This window comes from Neoarius graeffei, chromosome 23 (genome assembly GCF_027579695.1).
Source record: "Neoarius graeffei isolate fNeoGra1 chromosome 23, fNeoGra1.pri, whole genome shotgun sequence".
Taxonomy (NCBI): Eukaryota; Metazoa; Chordata; class Actinopteri; order Siluriformes; family Ariidae; genus Neoarius; species Neoarius graeffei.
The window spans coordinates 14218049-14238942 of record NC_083591.1 but is presented as its reverse complement, the minus strand read 5'-3'; the positions used below and the strand labels follow the sequence as shown (position 1 = coordinate 14238942).

Sequence of the window (20894 nt, the reverse complement as noted above, 5' to 3'; positions counted from 1 at the left end):
ATGCGTCAAAAAATAAAGATCTATTGCAAGTATTAGATCTATATTTATTCAACGTGTTCTGAAGTTACTTGACTGGGAACTGGGAATCTCGACCCACAGAACGCTGCTTGTTTACTCGCACCCGATAACCCAGAATCAACGACTGTACACCACTTCCAGCCAGCAATGGCTGCTCCCCGTGGTTCTGCCTCCGTGGGTAATTCACGGAATAAAATTGTCCACAAAAGTGCTTTTACGGTGTTTTTTTGACTGAATGTGCACATCTTTTGTCTACAAGTAATACATAAAGCATGATTAATGTTGTAAGCATGACCAATACTGGTACACTGTTCCAATACTTCATAGTTCGAAGGCCATTGATTTTCTTTGTATGCTCTCAATCTTGATGATATCACATTGAAGATGTAGCAACCAGAGTGGACAGCAATACTCTACAGTGGACCTTACGTATGACTTGTATAAGAGCATCATTGTGTAATGTTTATTTCATGCAGATGTTTTTGGTCGTTTTTATGAAAGGTGCCAATAATTCTGAAGAGCACTATACTTTTGGGCATGGGAAGATATTTAACAGTGCTTTGCACCAATGACACTGTGTCCTTGTGGTTGCAATATATCAACGTAACCATATTTTTATTTTTAACGGATGACGAGAGATGTTTTTCGTGTCCAATGGCTCCTCTCGTCTCGTCCTGAACAGAAACAGCTGCTGCAGGATGAAGGTCAGAACTCTCTGATGAAGAAAGTATTTGACACCTACTTGCTCTTCTTCCAAATCAATCAGTCTACTACTACTCTTAGACACGTCTTTGCTGCATTGCGCCTCTTCATACAGAAGGTACACACACACACACGCATGTCCTACTTCCACACCTCATTTGTTATAACAAATTTTGGTCTTATTACTGACTCATTTATCTTCATTAGAACATTCGGGGTTTATGAAAAAGATAACAAGTTATGTATTTGTTTGGAATTTTAAAAAGAGCCCCCCCTCTCTCTCTGTAGTTCCCCTGTGTGTTTTTCCAGGGCAAGGCCGACCTGTGTGGCTGTCTGTGCTACGAGATTCTGAAATGCTGTAACCATCGCTCCAGTAGCACACAGACCGAGGCTGCTGCCCTTCTCTATTTCCTCATGAGGAAGAATTTTGAGTTCACCAAGGGCAAGTGCATCGTCCGCTCTCACCTCCAGGTTCGTCCGTATTCATGCGCAACAGTCATATTGAATGCCATCATCCTTTTTAACAGAAAAGGAGAAGAAAGCGTCCTGCTGTTTTGAGCTCGGCTCATGTTGCTGCTAATGCATTCAGAACCACATGTGGGGGACTGACATGAATAACTGCATCATCACTTTCACAATAATTGTTTGCCAGTTTAGTAAAGCATTACCGGCTCATCAATCATCTGTTTCTCTCTGGCTTCACTGGTTTAGCTCACACGCACACGCATGTTGATTTTCGCATGCTGATTGGCTAAAGGGGGGGGGGGGGTGTCGAACTCCCGCAGATGTTAATTAGGCTCTGTGCCAGACGTATTTTGAGCTTTACTGCTGCATCAATCACTCCTTTATTAAAGATAGACTGCCTTTCAGATTTCTCAAGTATAGGTCATAAAAAGAATTTCCCCCGACACCCAATTATTTTTGTTTAGCGGACTGAAAGCTACTGAATTCGAATTACACACTTCCAATTTTATTATTATTTTTCTTACTAGAACAATTAATGAATTTAAGGCCACGTGGCCCTAAATTCTCCGTTATTTTTGCCTGCTTCACCATGACGCAATACAAGATACTACGTCATGCATGACGTGGTGGGCTTTCCCTGTTCGCAGAAGGAATTGTGGGATACAAATTTGAAAGAGGAGAGAAAAATGGAGGACGTGAGTGTGCGAATGAAACGTGAAAGACCGACTACGGTAACGGAAAGCGAGAAGAAAAGACGTTCTATTGCGAAGGAAAGGAAACGCAGGACCAAACTAATAAATATCGGCGGTCAGCGAGCACCTCGGTGTGATCAGCTGTTCGTTTAGCGACAGAATGATGGAACCGTCAATGCACGGTCAAAGGTAAACCTGTAGATGGCAGTAATAAGCCAGGGCCTAGATCTAGCATATTTTATGGTGTTTAGCCTCGTCTGCATTATCAGTACATAAAAAACACGCTGCTAATCAAGCCAAGCATGAGATCTAATAATATATATATATTGCATCCAAAGCCCACATCCAGATATACATTTTAAATGTTGCACAGAGCTTTCACACTAACTTGGTTTAAAATGTTCTCCACACACACGGGAATGTTTTTCTTCCTGCTTAACTGCAGCTTGCCTTTTTTCTCATCTTTCTGGGTTCGCCCAGGAAGTGATGAAAAGTTAAATCTCCATGTCTGTTATTACATCCAAAAGCACTACATGTCTCTGGTATTGTTCTTTTAGATGTGACTTCTACAAGTTTATCTGTAGATATTTACTGAATTGGGTTTACAATCACTCGTGTACACTTGTGCCGGTCGCTGGCAAACACAAAGTTTACCTGGCAACCGCAGTTACGATGACGTCACGTGAAAGGTCCTATAGATAGTTCATTATACAGTATATGGAATAAAGAGAATGCTTATTTTTAGGAAACGTGGCTATATTTATTCCCATATTTTTAATCTTACAGGTCATTAAGGCTGTAAGTCAGCTGATTGCAGATGCTGGTATAGGAGGCTCACGTTTCCAGCAGTCTCTAGCCATTATCAACAACTTCGCCAATGGCGATGCACCTCTTAAAGTAAGTGCCATACTTCTCTTCAGATGTGATTCAGAGTCTTCACTTTGTATTCACTTGTATTACCAGGAAAAGTCCATTTATTTTTGTTTGCTGTCAGAACACGACATTCCCAGCTGAAGTGAAGGATTTGACAAAGCGAATCCGTACCGTCCTGATGGCCACGTCGCAAATGAAGGAGCATGAGAAGGATCCGGAGATGCTGGTAGACTTGCAGTACAGCCTTGCCAACTCGTATGCCAGCACTCCTGAGCTCCGGCGCACTTGGCTAGAAAGCATGGCCAAGATCCACGTCCGCAATGGAGACCTGTCTGAGGTAAGAGATAGTGGGTTAAAAGGCTTAAAGGGATCCTCCAGCAGATTTATTCTCAAACTTATTTTAAGTAATAGTCGTCGTACATTTCAAAAATTAAACTTTCATTTTCTGAGACTAAATAGTGTTCGAGAAAAATGAATTTTCTTTAAAATGCCAGATGCTGTGGTGACGATGACGCCAGGTAGCAGTCACTTAAAGCAGCTCAGCTGTTTATATTCTCCATTTACATCATAGTTTTACAAGTATTTTTACAGAACTTATAATTTTTTTTAAATAAGTATGCCTCATTATGGAGCATATAAATGCCACAACAATGCTAAAAAGAAAAAGTGTGTGTGGCAAAGTGTCACCGACAGAAACTGGATCGGACATGAAACCTTGCGCTGCAAAATCTTTTTTTCACATGATCTACAGAGTGTGTGTGTGGCAAAATGTGTGTAGTGTGTGGCCGCGTGCTCTAAAATCTCAGTTTAAAATGGCTCAACTTGCAGCAGGGGCCGTCCTGGGGGTGGTCCGACCGGGCAGCCGCCCGGGGCGGCATCGCGCGGGGGGCGGCACGAGCGCGGGCGCGAAAAAAAAAAGCGGTCCCAAAAAAAAAAGGTCCCCCCAAAAAAAACCCCGAAAAAAAAAAACAAGACAGGCGGGGGGGGGTGAACATTTTGGATGGGGAAGCCCAATACCAAAGTTGCGCAGGTGACGTCATCAGTGTGTGTGTGTGTGTGTGTGTGTGTGCCTAACTTGTCGTAGCCCCATAATATGTACAATCCCGCCAGCGGAACGTTGTACTAGTCATCAAATGCCGCTTTTCCACTACAAACGCGGCTGAGTCGGGCTGAGCCGTGCCGTGCTGAGTCGGGCTGAGCGGGGCTGTTGGAGTTGCATTTCGACTACAACCGCGCTGAACCGTGCTGGCTGGAAGTGGGTGGACACTTGGGTGGAGTTAGCGAAAGTGGGTGGACGTCACGTGATGTCGTTAAGCAGCGCAAACAGTGACAGTGAGCTTTTAAGCGGTAGTCTCACGACCCGAATAGTAAACAATAAACATGGACATGGAGTCGTTAGTGTTGCTGGTCTTGGTTCTGTGGCTTGTTGTCACCGACAACGCCAACAGATACTGGCAAGAGCGTATAGATGAGGCGAGGCGCATAAGGCTTCAGAAATTCTCGTAATTTGTAATTCTTCTTCTTCCAGGTTTACAGTGTTTACAGATCCCAGCGTGCTCGCGGGGCGTGTGTGGGCATGTGAGGACACTCCTCCTCACCAATCAGCGCACAGGGGAGTGTCTGCTCATGCCCCCAGCCTCACTCAGCTCGGTTTGGCTCGCTTCAGCCCCACTCCAAAACGGTGCGAGTTTTAGGGGCTAAGCAGGGCTGAAGCGAGCTGAGTCGTGCTGTTTTTTGGTAGTCGAAACGCAAGCCGTGTCGGGCTGAAGTGAGCTGAAGCGAGCTGAAGCGAGCTGAAGTGAGCTGAAAAAGGGTAGTGGAAAAGGGCCAAAAAAGACTTTACTACCATAGTACTACACTACTATGATATTACACAGAGTCTTAAGTAATACATTACGACTTGATCATTGCCATTCTGGTAACAGCAAATTTATAACGGGCCGTGTCCGCAACGTACAACACACGATGAGAAATGTTTAAATGACCATGTAAAGCTGTTAACATTCTGTTGGCTAATACAGAGCCCAACGCGGGGGGGCAGCACGAGCCTGGGCGCGTAAAAAAAAAAATGGTCCCAAAAAAAAAAAAGGTCCCCCCCAAAAAAAAACCTGAAAAAAAAAAACGAGACGGGCGCCGGCAGGGGGTTTCGCCCGGGGAGTAAACCACTCTAGGATCGCCACTGACTTGCAGCACGGCATGACACTTCGCTCTCGAAAATAATTTTTTACACGATTTACAGCTGGTGCTGGGTAGATTAACAAAGAAAGTGTGTGCCATGGTTTAAAACAGTGATTTTAGAGTGTGAAGTGTCATGTTGCGCTGTGAGTTGAGCCATTTTAAACTGAGATTTTAGAGTGTGCAGCCACACACACTACACACATTTTGCCACACACACTTTCTGTAGATCATGTGAAAAAAAGATTTTGCAGTGCAAGGTCTCATGTCTGATCCAGTTTCTGTCGATGATCTTCTGCTACTGCTGTGCAAGCACACTTTGTTTTTTCTCTGTGGAAATACATTCTAGTTCCAGCTTGTGCTTTCTTTTTAGTGTCATTGTGGCATTTACAGTGGTGCTTGAAAGTTTGTGAACCCTTTAGAATGTTCTATATTTCTGCATAAATATGACCTAAAACATCATCAGATTTTCACACAAGTCCTAAAAGTAGATAAAGAGAACCCAGTTAAACAAATGAGACAAAAATATTATACTCGGTCATTTATTTATTGAGGAAAATGATCCAATATTACATATCTGTGAGTGGCAAAAGTATGTGAACCTTTGCTTTCAGTATCTGGTGTGACCCCCTTGTGCAGCAATAACTGCAACTAAACGTTTCCAGTAACTGTTGATCAGTCCTGCACACCGGCTTGGAGGAATTTTAGCCCATTCCTCCATACAGAACAGCTTCAACTCTGGGATGTTGGTGGGTTTCCTCACATGAACTGCTCGCTTCAGATCCTTCCACAACATTTCGATTGGATTAAGGTCAGGACTTTGACTTGGCCATTCCAAAACATTAACTTTATTCTTCTTTAACCATTCTTTGGTAGAACGACCTGTGTGCTTAGGGTCGTTGTCTTGCTGCATGACCCACCTTCTCTTGAGATTCAGTTCATGGACAGATGTCCTGACATTTTCCTTTAGAATTCGCTAGTATAGTTCAGAATTCATTGTTCCATCAATGACAGCAAGCCGTCCTGGCCCAGATGCAGCAAAACAGGCCCAAACCATGATACTACCACCACCATGTTTCACAGATGGGATAAGGTTCTTATGCTGGAATGCAGTGTTTTCCTTTCTCCAAACATAATGCTTCTCATTTAAACCAAAAAGTTCTTTTTTGGTTTCATCCGTCCACAAAACATTTTTCCAATAGCCTTCTGGCCTGTCCACATGATCTTTAGCAAAGTGCAGATGAGCAGCAATGTTCTTTTTGGAGAGCAGTGGCTTTCTCCTTGCAACCCTGCCATGCACACCATTGTTGTTCAGTGTTTTCCTGATGGTGGACTCATGAACATTAACATTAGCCAATGTGAGAGAGGCCTTCAGTTGCTTAGAAGTTACCCTGGGGTCCTTTGTGACCTCGCCAACTATTACACGCCTTGCTCTTGGAGTGATCTTTGTTGGTCGGCCACTCCTGGGGAGGGTAACAATGGTCTTGAATTTCCTCCATTTGTACACAATCTGTCTGAGTGTGGATTGGTGGAGTCCAAACTCTTTAGAGATGGTTTTGTAACCTTTTCCAGCCTGATGAGGTCCTCAGAAATCTCCTTTGTTTGTGCCATAATACACTTCCACAAACATGTGTTGTGAAGATCAGACTTTGATAGATCCCTGTTCTTTAAATAAAACAAGGATGCCCACTCACACCTGATTGTCATCCCATCGATTGAAAACACCTGACTCTAATTTCACCTTCAAATTAACTGCTAATCCTAGAGGTTCACATACTTTTACCACTCACAGATATGTAATATTGGATCATTTTCCTCAATAAATAAATGACCAACTATGATATTTTTGTCTCATTTGTTTAACTGGGTTCTCTTTATCTACTTTTAGGACTTGTGTGAAAATCTGATGATGTTTTAGGTCATATTTATGCAGAAATATAGAAAATTCTAAAGGGTTCACAAACTTTCAAGCACCACTGTATATGCTAGACAGTGAGGCATACTGATTTAAAAACGGATAAATTCGGTAAAAATACTTGCAAAACTACATTGTAAACAGAGAATATAAACAGCTGAGTTGCTTCAAGCGACCGCTACCTGACTTCAAGCCCATCTAGCATTTTAAAGAAAATTAATTTTTCTCGAACACTATTTGGTTTCTGAAAATGAAAGTTCGATTTTTGAAATCTGCAACTACTTTTACTGAAAATAAGTTTGAGAACAAATCCGCTGAAGGATCCCTTGAAACTATACACTGAATATTACAGAGGCTCCAACTCTCCCGCCATGGGTGGGAGATCTCCCGCTTTAGGGAACATTTAGAAAATCCTCCCGCTGACAACATAAAAATCTCCCGCCCGCCCTTACTATACATGATTAGTTTAAAAAATATATAACTTGATACGTTTATGTTGACGAAAATTAATAGTTGACTTTCCGCTTTTCGTGTGTCTGACATTGTATGGGTGGACTCAAGTGTGTACCCCGCGGTATATGCTGATTCCTCGGTCGGTACACCGATCGGCATAACAGGGGGATTGGAGTGAATGCCGGAGGCATGCGCGCACAGATCAAGCGCGTATATGAATTGAGCGGAATTTGGTACGCCGCGGGGTACACACTTGAGCCACCCAATGTCTTAGCAGTTACCAATAAAGCATACAGATGGCGCTATTAATGATATGAGAAAACCCACGACACTCAACCATATTGCGTTTGCATTTCGTCTGCATTTATCGCCTGCTCGGCTTTAACTTTATGTTCTCTTGAATGAGATAATGAAATGAAGTTCCGTTGGTGGAAATGGCGAAAGCCAAACTATGAAGAAAAAAATATCAGAAAATCACCAAGATAAAGTTCGGATCACCTGTCGCGATGGTCGCCAGGGACGAATGGCGGACTATTTTGGATGGCAGCAAGATGACCCTATATCTGACAAGGTTAGATCACCAGACCAGACGTTAGATTCTAACAAACTTGTCTGACTTTTTTTGTCTAACTTTTACTAACTTAGACTTAGAATATTATTAGAAGAGCATTATCATCAGAGGGTCTCATCTCATTATCTCTAGCCGCTTTATCCTGTTCTACAGGGTCGCAGGCAAGCTGGAGCCTATCCCAGCTGACTACGGGCGAAAGGCAGGGTACACCCTGGACAAGTCGCCAGGTCATCACAGGGCTGACACATAGACACAGACAACCATTCACACTCACATTCACACCTACGGTCAATTTAGAGTCACCAGTTAGCCTAACCTGCATGTCTTTGGACTGTGGGGGAAACCGGAGCACCCGGAGGAAACCCACGCGGACACAGGGAGAACATGCAAACTCCACACAGAAAGGCCCTTGCCAGCCACGGGGCTCAAACCCGGACCTTCTTGCTGTGAGGCGACAGCGCTAACCACTACATCACCGTGCCGCCCATCAGAGGGTCTACCATTGGCAATTTATAATAGTCATTATTGACATTAACATTGACTTTAGGCATATTAAAGTTTGGTCTATAGTCACTGGATTTATCTAGATCTGTTATTATTAATAAGATTTAATTGACACGAAATGTGATGAATCATTCATTCATATATAAAAACTCGCCTTCGTGCCTACGGCACTCAAACTTGTCTCCCTCCAAGCTACTCGCAGAGAGAGAGAATCTCCCTCTTTGCAGTTTCCCAAGTTGGAGCCTCTGATATTAGTCGTTACAAAAAAAAAAAAAAAAAACACACACACACACATTGTGTCAATGTTGTGTGTTTCAGGCTGCCATGTGCTACGTCCACATCTCTGCCCTCATAGCAGAGTCACTGAAGAGGAGAGGTGAGTGCCCCCTGCTGGCCACAAACCTCTATGCACTGCCTGTTGCACTTTGCATGCGCGGCATTCTGTTGTGTTTTGTTCTTCAGAGCAGTAAACATGGTGAACTTCTGTGGCATGCCTTATCACCAGATGCTTTTTTCTCAGTATAATCAAACCACCATCTTCTCTTTCCCTCTGCTTCTCTTTTACATAAAATACTACATTCTGTTCTAGTGACTGTCGCCTGGGAAAAGGATCACACTTTCACGTCTTCCTTAGACCTTGTAGCTGTAATGAGGCCTCGGTGTTCATCTGGCTTTTGTAGCTTCCGTGCATGCTTCTGCTTTCTCTCCATTGTTGCTTGTAGAAGCATGCGCTACAATTCAGTAGCTAAGAGCCCGAGCAACAGAAGTGAACCCGTGTTAAACCTCCTGCCCCTTTGCAATCACAGGTTACTGGAAGCCTGAAAAGGCACGGATCTCAAGCGTGAGCACGGAGGAGGCCAATGTAATTAACTGTTGCCCTTTACTAACCCCCCAAGAAGGAGAAAGTGAGTGTTCCTCCACTTAAAATGTTTTAAAAACTCTCCACTCTAGTGGGTGCTGAATGTGCTGTATCTCCTTCTATCTAACTAAGATCTAACATATGATATGAAAGAGTGTGAACTTTTTTATATTTGATGGTGAGTCCTGAGGCTCGAAAGCTTATAAAAGGCTTGAAAACATTACGTCATGTTATGTTGAGGGTCACTGTACACATTCCAGTCTTCCAGACAGGTACGAAATACACTTACCGGACACTTTAATAGAAACTTGTTCTTGATTCTAAGATTCCTGTTCTTGGCTGGCAGGAGTAGAACCCAATGTGATCTTCTGCTGTTGCATGCTGAGATGCTTTTCTGCTCATCATGGTTGTAAAGAGTTGCTATGAGTTACTGTGTCCTTCCTGGCAGCTCGAACCAATCTGGCCATTTTCCTCTGAGCTCTCGAGAACCGTTGCTCACTCCATTCTGTGTAAACTCTCGAGGCTGTTGTGTGTGAAAATCCCAGGAGATCAGCAGTTTCTGAAATACTTAAACCAGTCCATCTGGCTCAAACCAACACCCAGGCCACAGTGAAAGTCACACTTTGAGATCACAGTTCTGATGTTTGAAGTGAACATTAACTGAAGCTCTTGATTTGTATCGGCATGATTCTGTGCATTGCGCTGCTGTCAAAGGATCAGCTGATTAGATAACTGCATAAAACAGCAGGTGGATGGGTGTTCCTAATAAAGTGTCCGGTGAGTGTCAGAGATTGAGTGTAAAGACAGGGGTTGATAGTCAGCTAATATTTGTAAAGATCCAGGTACATACAATTCAAATTTTGTTTATAAAGGTTTAGATAAGCAGCTAACATGACTGAATGGTGACAACAATTACGTTTTAAAGCTAGACTGACTTTCAGATTTTTCAAGTGGGTCCCCGACACCCAATTTTTTTTTTGTTTAGTGGACCAAAAGCTACTGAATTCGAATCACATACTTCCAATTTTATTTTTTATCTTTTAATAGAACAATTAATGAATTTAGGGCCCCATGGCCCTAAATTCTCCGCTATTTTTTCCTGCTTCACCATGACCTAATTCAAGATACTACATCATGCATCACATGGTGGGCTTTCCCCGTTCGCGCAAGGCATTGTGGGATACAAGTTTGAAACAGGAGAGAAACGTGGAGGACGTGAGTGTGCAAATGAAACGTGAAAGACTGACTACAGAAACGGAAAGCGAGAAGAAATATATGTTATTTACCAGCTGGGAGGTCCGTATCGTGAAATACCGTGACCGAGGTCTGAAAGTACTGGCTGAGGTCAGTATCCAAGGCCGAGGTCACGGTATTTCACCATATGGACCGACCTGAAGCTGGTAAATAACATTTTATTTTTTTCTTTACCAAATTCTAGCAGAAAACAGGAGCGCCTGAAAGGGAAAACCGAGCCGAGCTGCCATTTTGAATCCTCATTCACGGCTGTAATGCAAATTGCTTCATCCTCGGTATACAAGTGCACTTCCATGGCATGAAAAAAACTACATTTTGCCGCCTATGTAGTCCCCTATTTATACAAAATTGAGTCATTCAGGATTCAGCCATGTTTTTGCTCGGTGTTAACAAGTTAGAGGTTTTTAGCTTTCTCCTGAAATGTTTTCTTTTATTTCTTCTTCCTCAGGGTAGTAAAACTTGCTTTCGCTGTGAACACTGTCATTATCATTATCCATGATGTAAAATTAATGCTATTTTCCTGAGAAATGCTGGGAAAAATAAGATTTTTGATAATCTTATAAATAAATCTTATAAAAAAAAAGATAAATGTTGACAAAAAATGCTACTATGTTTTTTTGTTGTTGTGAACAAGCGAGTCGCCAGAGGTCCGTAACTGGGGTCCGTACCGTAGGATACGGACCCGCTCGCCAGCCAATCAGAGCGCAGGATTTGATGGAAACCACACTGCGAAAAAAATAAAAGATGTTATGTTGCGAAGGAAAGGAAACGCAGGACCAAACTAATAAATATCGGCGGTCAGCGAGCACCTCGGTGTGATCAGCTGTTCGTTTAGCGACAGAATGATGTAACTGTCAGTGCACGGTCAAAGGTAAACCTGCGCATGTGCACACACACGGACTTGCTCTGTCTGCTTGACTGCGCGAAGTGAGCAATTTCATGCACATTATTTGCTCAGGAATCCCCTCAAATTAAATAACTTCCCAGTCACAGAATGGCCTGATATTTTATCAGATATTATAGAAATAAACATGTATCCCAATGACCAAATTTCAGAGGGAACTAAATTTCACCGATTTCATGAAATTGAAAGGCCGTCTAGCTTTAATGCTTATTAATTAATGATCAGTTCATTGCCAGAAACAAGACAGTCAGAGAGTTCACAATGGTGCACAACGTTACCACTTTTGACTAGTGCCAAAGACTGAAATAGAGGTGCACATGTGACCATGTGTTATTCCCAATCCTGCCTGTAACTCCTGCAGTTATTATTTTTGTTGTATTTGCTGATGATATTTTAATCAAATTTAATTGATTCTGGTTCCAAAATGTAAACAAATGAGGAAACTGAAAAAGAGTAACGCTGACCAGGTTAAAGCAGTTACTGAAGATGAATGAATGAGGTACATGTCCAACCTGTACATGTCTTTTTCCTTCAACTTCATATCTGATGGTCTGTATTAAAATAAAAACCAACCACAACTTATTCCCAATGCACACCTCTACTCTGAATAATCTGTTTTGGAGATCAAGCAGGAAGAATATACACATACCTCTCTTTCCATTCATCATGTCATGTCCAGGGCTTTGAACCGGTTCAAGGAACGAAAACGAAAACCGGGAACTTTTTCTATTTCACATGGAACAGAAATGAAACCAGAAACTTTATTATTTTTTATGTTCCGGAACAGAAACGCTTATTAAAAATAATGGTAACCGGTTAATACCGGTTTTTATTTCGTTCCTCAAAGTTTCCGTAGCCTACAAATAAAAAAGCCATTCTTCTCCTGCGCAAGTTTCTATGACCCGCTGGGGTTCACTTCCTGTGTGACGTTCGCTGACTGAATGGAGAGAGCGGGAAGGTAGACTACTATCACGTCTCCATTACTGAGCGTCTAAGCAAAGAAGAGCCTGAACGATGCAACCTCCCTATTGGCTGTTTGTAAAAATGTATCAGTTGTTGCCCTTCCCACGGGAATCATCGCGGGCTCGAGAGACGAGACCTGACGAGTTAGTTCGTTGGTAGCAAAACAAAATGTCTGGACACAAATCGGGTTTTCAGAAAAGGAAAGAAAATAAAAGCAGGGTCAAAAATACAAAAAAGGAGGCAGAAAATGCAAAACGAGTTTTAAGGTAGGACAAATGATTACTTTTCTGAGGCAGCCCGCCGTGGCTGCCTGCAGGCTTATTTATTATAGCCCATTTAGTTAAAATAGTTGATATAAAATGTTTATAGTTATAGTTATGTGATGGTTGTCCTGATTTAGACTGGTGTTTTTTTTTTTTTGTTTTTTTTTGGGGGGGGGGTTTGCGCGATGTTGCACCCGCGTCCAGATTAGGGCAGAACCGGCCCTGGCTACATTTCAGGTGTAGTTTGTTTTATGTATGTATGTACTTGCATAGATGTGTACTTGGTCTTCCAATATGGCGCCTGACAAAATCTCGCGGCGCAGTGACGTCATGCGGTAGCCCTCTATAGGGCCTGACTAGCCTTTGGTAACACACTAAACAAATTATCTTTCATTTTTGGCACTTTTTCTGTTTGTGTAGATGGGAAGACATACTGAGAATCCAAATCGCCAACATTTGAAATAATAATTGTTTTGAATTATTTCTTGTCTTATTTAATGAAGGTTGTAATAGAATTAGCCTACATTTGGCTTAAGCTGGATGAGACAGAGACATAACTTTATAGCCATTAGCTGACAGGGAACGTAATTAACCGTTCCGGGAACGAAATTTTTTTGTTCTAACCGGTTCGGGAACGTCTATTTAATGGTGGAACCCAAAACCGGAAACGTTAAAATTCCGTTTCTGTTCGGAACGAACCAATAGGAAAAAAATTCTGGTTCAAAGCCCTGGTCATGTCATCACTTCACTAATCAGACCAGAAAGTGGAAATGAGGTTACAAGTTGACCTCTCTTGCTTCCTCTGTGGCCAGCTTCTGGTCCAATGAGCTTCTTGCAGTGAAAGCTGAAACAAAGAACTTGTTACAGAAGTCAAGCTGATCCATGGGTAGAAAACCAGACATGGGGAGAACATGCAAACTCCACACAGAAAGGCCCCCTTCGGCTGCTGAGCTTGAACCTAGAACCTTCTTGCTGTGAGGCAACAGTGCTAACAGAGTCATTCCATGATGGTCTTTTTTTTTTTTTTCTTTTCCATATATTGATCAGTTCTACTGCAGTATTCTTAGCGCTTACATCAATCCACTGATACTTTGGTGCCGAGTCCACATCCGAACTACACTAAGTAACTTTAAAAACGCACATTAATAAAACTTGCTGAATTCGTGTTGAGTTTATCTCAAGAAGAAAAGAAATATATCACAATGGAAAAATAACTTCGTTCCACCCGAATAAGTTCCAAATCTGTGCTCAAATCAGAATTTAAGGGAGTTGTACTCAATAACGTACAATATGACTCGGGTAGTCAATGACATGGACAGGCTTTCATTTTCAAACAAATTTTGCATACACTGTACACACACAATCTTGCCTATAAATACCCGGGGGAAATGATGGGAAAATTGTCATTATTGAAGATGCCACGCCTAAGCCAAAATCAACGTGAACAGGCCATCGGGATGTTGCGTGCCGGAAGTACACAGACAGAGGTCGCCCGGCACTTCGGTGTTCATCATTCGACCATTTCCCGTTTGAGTCAGCGTTACAGACAGACAGGGAGCACCAGGGATCGTCCACGCCCTGGTCAGCCTCGAGTCACGACGCCAGTTCAGGATCAGCACACCAGGCTAGCTCACCTCCGTGACAGATTCCTGACACCCTCAGTCACTGCTGCTGAGACCCCTGGACGACACAGACCCAGAATCTCCAGCATGACGGTCCGAACATGGACCAACTGTCACTTTGAATTTTTTTATTGTGAATTAATTCTTGAGTTTGACAATAAATGTCCTTTATCGATGTTTCAAGATGTGTGTGCATTACATACAATATCATAAATTTCAAATATATGAATGGATCTAAAGTGATATCGTGTTGAATTCCATTGTGCGTTTTTAAAGTTACTTAGTATATATTTGACCGGTAGACTCTTGCTATTTCATCTGCACAATGTTGAGTTTGCTGTGTACAATAAAAGAGTACTTTTGTGAAATAGTGAATGTGAATGAAACTGTGTCGGCTGAACAAGTGTGCGAACCCTGACTGCATGCTAATCACAAATGCACCAACTGTGCTATTATACAGAGTTTTAAGAACTTGGAAATGCTTGAACATGCGTAGACGGATGGATAGAGTCATGCCTGAAGAAATGTGTATAAATAAGCAGATGGTCATGAACAGATACTGAAGTAACTAACCCTTTGCTCTTGCTTTCTCTGTTTAATGTGTGTGTTCTCTGGTTGCGAACTGAAGCCTCATTCAGTATGGGCTGGCCTGCCTTTATGAACATCTCCCCCAACGTGCAGGAGGAAGGAGCCATGAAGGAGGACACTGGCACCCAGGATACACCTTACACTGAGGTACTGAACAAACCACATTACATTGCGGTACATTAGTAGACGCTCTTATCCAGAGCGACTTGCAACATTTCCAGAGCAGCCTGGGTAGCAGTCGGGATTAGGTGCCTTGCTCCAGGGCACTTCAGCCATTCCTGTTGGTCCAGGGAATTGAACCAGTAACCTTTTGGTCCCAAAGTTGCTTCTCTAGCCATTTAACCATAGCTTTTTCTAAAAAACCAAAAAAACTGTTTTTCAGGAGGACTGCAATTCAATGGTATTTACAGTTATTGATGATTTTTTTGGGTGTGTTTCATAGGACACACTGGTGGAGCAGCTCGAGCTGTGTGTGGATTATCTGTGGAAGTCTGAAAGGCACGAGCTCATAGCGGATATCAATAAGCCCGTCATCGCCGTCTTTGAGAAGAGACGAGATTTCAAGGTGAGTCTTCGACTTCTAGGTGAGTGTCTTACTGAGAATTGAGTCCTTTTAAAATGAACTTGTGTGTTTGTGTGTGTGCGCGCATTTTTGCAGAGGTTGTCAGAACTGTACTACGACATTCACCGCTCGTATCTGAAAGTGAACGAGGTTGTGAACTCAGAGAAGCGGCTGTTTGGTCGATACTACCGTGTGGCTTTCTATGGACAGGTAAGTCACGTGAAGGACAAGGATCAGATTTGCAGCGCTGTTCATGCCTCCAGTCTGAAAAAGGCAAACTCCTTTTGGACAAACGCTGGTTGATTTTACTGAACAGAAACGACGAACCCTTAAATGCATAGCAAATAATCTCATCTCATCTCATCTCATTATCTCTAGCCGCTTTATCCTTCTACAGGGTCGCAGGCAAGCTGGAGCCTATCCCAGCTGACTACGGGCGAAAGGCGGGGTACACCCTGGACAAGTCGCCAGGTCATCACAGGGCTGACACATAGACACAGACAACCATTCACACTCACATTCACACCTACGGTCAATTTAGAGTCACCAGTTAACCTAACCTGCATGTCTTTGGACTGTGGGGGAAACCGGAGCACCCGGAGGAAACCCACGCAGACACGGGGAGAACATGCAAACTCCACACAGAAAGGCCCTCGCCGGCCCCGGGGCTCGAACCCAGGACCTTCTTGCTGTGAGGCGACAGCGCTAACCACTACACCACCGTGCCGCCCATAGCAAATAATAAAAATAATAATGCGCTTGTTATTATTATTAACCTTTATTTAACCAGGAAAGACTCACTGAGATTAAAAATCTCTTTTACAAGAGCGTCCTGGCCAAGACAGGCAGCAGCACAGTTAACAAAACATAGAGGCAGTACATCATCCATACACACAACATTAAATAATTTACAGAATAAATTACACAATAAAAAGAATTGAAAAGTGATCGACAGAAGTTCATGAAAAATAGTATTCCAAAAAAGTCAGGCTACAGGTGGATGTTTCTGTCTGCAGATCATTTAAAAATCACTTTAAATACGTGTAATGGGACCAGTTCCTTAAGTTTCAAGTCAATTTGTAACTGGTTCCAAACAAAAAAATTAAATGCATTTTTCCCTAATTCAGTACGGACCTTTGGAACAGAAAGTTAAAACAGATCCTGCGAACGAAGACTGTAACCGCCCACACTTTTTTGGCAAATATACACTTGAAGATACAGTCGAAGTAGACCTAAAATACACTTATATACAGGCTTGTAGTACTCGAGGCCGACTCGTGCCCTAATTTTAAGGACTCGTGACTTGAGCACTGATGATTCGGACTCGTGCATTAACCGCATTCGGACTCGTAAATTGGAGACGAGGACTCTGATTTTTTCTTTATTTTTTGTAACATGCCATAATAATTTTGCATAAGATATTTATATCTACATTAATTTTTATACTAATTTCGCGCAAGAATGTCACACCTGCGCGCCTTGGCGTGTGCATCATATAGACTCTCCGGACAGCGCGTGCGCCAAGCGGACTCTCGCACGTGCGCCGTAAACAACTCACACTTGCACAGGATTAAGACGCAATCAGCTATATAAAAACTGTGAAAACACACTTACTTTGCGAAGTATTGAGTTGCGTTGCTGACACATTACCAAGCTTTATTTCCTGTTCCCTGATTTCCCGTTTCTCGTCTTTGATTCTGCCGAGTCTACGATAGCCTGTTTGTGTCTCGCTCAACCTATTGCCTGTTTCACCGTTTTACGATTTTGCCTGCCGTTCTGGATTGTTTACCTGTCTTCACTTGTATTCATAAACACACCTTCTGCAATTACATCCATCTCCCAAGCATCTTTGACAGAATACTTCACACTCCCTGATAAAGAGAAGCACATTCACCTGTTCATATGCCATGTTCAGGAACAAACTAATGTTAATGGTGCTAAAACAGCCACCGTCAAATGGTGCAGTTGGAGTTTTGTTCTCGGACTCGACTCGAATTTTTTTTTTAAATGACTTGGACTTGAACACTGAGGACTCGAGACTGGACTCGGACTCAAGGTTTAGTGACTCGACTATAATGCTTATATACGTGAACATGCCAATGTTTGAGTCTCCATGTGGACAGGGCAGACCAACCAACATAAGCGTTCAGCAAACAATGATGAGTCAAAGCTTTGAAATTTGTGATAAACCTTAGTGCTCTATGGTAAACTGTATCGAGAGCATGTAAACTCTGAGAGGATGCATGCATATACAGTAGATCACATCCCCATAATCCAACCCAGACATAAAAGTGGCAGCAACACGCCTCTTTCTGACCTCAAAGGAAAGGCAGGACTTGATTCTGAAACAAAACCCGAATTTTAATTTTAGTCTTTTTACCAACTGCTGAATATGATACGCAGAGGAAAGAGTCTCATCACTCCAAATACCGAGATATTTGTATTGGGATACAGATTATTTGATCTGAGAACCCTGTAAAGTGATGATTTGTGGCAGGTTTTGAGATGCTGATTTTGCATGTTTGCATGAAATTCATGTAATGATGTAGTTTTCAACCATGCTCCTTCAAATATCTGTAACTTATTCTCTTTTGTTGATTCAGTTCATTCCTATAACACAAGGTCATCAACCTTTTAAAAATCTCTATTTTCAATATTCAAGAACAGACATCCAAAAACATTTTTTCTCGCATTGGTGTTCGCATACAGAACAGAGTACCTGACCATATTAGAACACAATCTAAAAATAATTTTTGCAGATATATTGGGCAACTTCACTTAAGTTGCATAACCAAGTCAGGATACGAAGTTGACCTTGGTAACCTGTTTTAGTTCTTAATAATAGAAATATTTTAAAAGTAGACAGCCTTTCGATTTCATAAAATCGGTGAAATTTAGCTCCCTCTGAAATTTGGTCATTGTGATATACAGTGGGGAAAACAAGTATTTGATCCCTTGCTGATTTTGTTGGTTTACCCACTAAGAAAGACTTGATCAGTCTGTAATTTTAATGGTAGGTGTATTCTAACATGTGGAGACAGAATATCAAAAAGAAAATCCAGAAAATAACTTTTAAATATCTATATTAATTTATTTGTATTTTATTGAGAAAAAGAAGTATTTGATCCCCTAGTAACCATCAAGGGTTCTTGTTAATACAGACAAGTTAGACTCTCCAAATTACCTTGTCACCTAAATTGAAGACACCTGATATCACTAATGACTTGTATAAAAGCCACCTGGCCACAGAATCAATCAGTTTGTCAGACTCCAAACTCTCCAACATGGGAAAGACTAAAGAGCTTTCTGTGGATTTAAGGGAGAAGATTGTAGACCTGCATAAGATCGGTATGGGTTACAAAACCATTAGCAAGAAGCTGGGCGTTAAGGTGACAACTGTTGGTGCAATTGTGCGCAAGTACAAGACTCACAACATGATCATCAATCGACCTAGGTCTGGGGCTCCAAACAAGATCTCACCTCGTGGGGTTTCCAGGATCATGAGAACGGTGAGAAATAGACCTAATACAACACGGGCAGAGTTAGTGGATGATCTTAAAGCAGCTGGGATCACAGTCACCAAGCAAACAGTTGGTAACACTTTACACCGCAATGGTCTAACATCTTGCAGTGCTCGCAAAGTACCCCTGCTTAAGAAAGCACATGTGCAGGCCCGCCTGAACTTTGCCAATGAACATCTGAATGACTTGGAGAGTGACTGGGAGAAGGTGTTATGGTCAGATGAGACCAAAATTGAGCTCTTTGGCATCAATTCAACCCGTCGTGTCTGGAGGGAGAGACATGCTGCTTATGACCCCAAGAACACCATCCCCACTGTCAAGCATGGAGGTGGTAACATTATGCTTTGGGGGTGTTTTTCTGCACAGGGCTACTTCACCGTATCAATGGGAGGATGGACGGAGCCATGTACCGTAAAATCCTAAGTGAAAACCTCCTTCCCTCTGCCAGGAAGCTTAAAATGGGTCGTGGATGGGTCTTCCAGCAGGATAATGACCCAAAGCATACAGCCAAGGCAACCAAGGAATGGCTGAAGAAGAAACATATCAAGGTCATGGAGTGGCCCAGCCAGTCTCCGGACCTGAATCCTATAGAAAATCTATGGAGAGAGCTGAAGCTCAGAGTTGCCAAGCGACAACCACGGAATCTTGATGATTTAGAGGTCATTTGCAAAGAAGAGTGGACTAAAATTCCTCCTAATATGTGCAGAAACCTGGTCATCAACTACAAAAAACGTCTGACCTCTGTGCTTGCTAATAAGGGGTTTGCCACAAAGTACTAAGTCCTTTTGGCAAGAGGGTTCAAATACTTATTTTCCTCAATAAAATGCAAATAAATTAATACAAATTCTTTAAAGTCGATTTCTTGATTTTCTTTGTGATATTCTGTCTCAGCATGTTAGACTACACCTACCATTAATATTACAGACTGATCGAGTCTTTATTAGTGGCCAAACCAACAAAATCAGCAAGGGATCAAATACTTGTTTTCCCCACTGTATGTATATGGGAAGTTATTTAATTTGAAGAGATTCCCTAGTAAATAATGTGCATGAAACCGCTCGCTTCATGCAGTCAAGCAGACAGAGGAAGTCCATGTGCGCGCGCGCACGCTTACCTGAGTCATCATCGTCTTCTTCTTCATCTTTTGGGTTTTACAGCGGTTAGCATCCACAGTGTTGCATTACTACCATCTACAGGTTTACCTTTGACCGTGCACTGACAGTTACATCATCTCGTCGCTAAACGAACAGCTGATCACACCGAGGTGCTCTCTGACCACTGATATTTATTAGTTTGGTCCTGTGTTTCCTTTCCTTCACAACATAATCTTTTCTTCTCGCTTTCCATTACTGTAGTCGGTCTTTCACGTTTCATTCGCACACTCACGTCGGCCATTTTTCTCTCCTGTTTCAAATTTGTATCCCACAATGCCTTGCACAAACGGGGAAAGCCCACCACATCATGCATGATGATGCATCTTGTATTGGGTCATGGTGAAGCAGGAAAATATAGCAGAGAATTTAGGGCCACGTGGCCCTAAATTCATTAATTGTTCTATTTAAAAAATAAAATAAAATAAAATTAGAAGTCTGTAATTCAAATTCAGTAGCTTTTGGTCCACTAAACAAAAATAATTGGGTGTCGGGAAAAATTGTTTTTCTGACCTAAACGTGAAAAATCTGAAAGGCAGTCTAGGGTTTTAAATCTTTGTCTTATACATATTTATAGATCTAGATTTTGTCAAAATCTATATCTTGTTGGAAAATCTGTCTTGTACAATAAAATCTGTTTTGTTTTGTAAAAAAATGTATTTTTAAAGAAACGCAAAGAGAGAGTTTGTCTTCTTGTAAAGGAAAAAAAAGGAAAAATCAGTCTTGTAAAAATTTCTTCTTGAAGCTTTGTTTTAGATATTATATTTAGACATTTGTATTTACAAACCGGCCTAGACTAGCTATTTAGCTATATGCGGGTGCGTAATTTATTGTACTTA

General features: G+C 42.0%; 1 protein-coding gene across 4 annotated transcripts in view; it reads left to right on the top strand.

The window, feature by feature from the left end:
• Nucleotides 1-20894, top strand: part of dock10 (dedicator of cytokinesis 10) — a 282351-nt gene that overhangs the window by 247606 nt on the left and 13851 nt on the right. For all 4 annotated transcript variants that reach the window (XM_060905824.1, XM_060905826.1, XM_060905823.1 and 1 more), the window contains exons 42-50: nucleotides 701-838; nucleotides 1009-1191; nucleotides 2664-2774; nucleotides 2872-3087; nucleotides 8687-8744; nucleotides 9175-9273; nucleotides 14862-14968; nucleotides 15264-15386; nucleotides 15480-15593. In XM_060905824.1, the coding sequence (XP_060761807.1) occupies nucleotides 701-838; nucleotides 1009-1191; nucleotides 2664-2774; nucleotides 2872-3087; nucleotides 8687-8744; nucleotides 9175-9273; nucleotides 14862-14968; nucleotides 15264-15386; nucleotides 15480-15593 (1149 nt within the window). The remainder of the gene's footprint in view (nucleotides 1-700; nucleotides 839-1008; nucleotides 1192-2663; nucleotides 2775-2871; nucleotides 3088-8686; nucleotides 8745-9174; nucleotides 9274-14861; nucleotides 14969-15263; nucleotides 15387-15479; nucleotides 15594-20894) is intronic.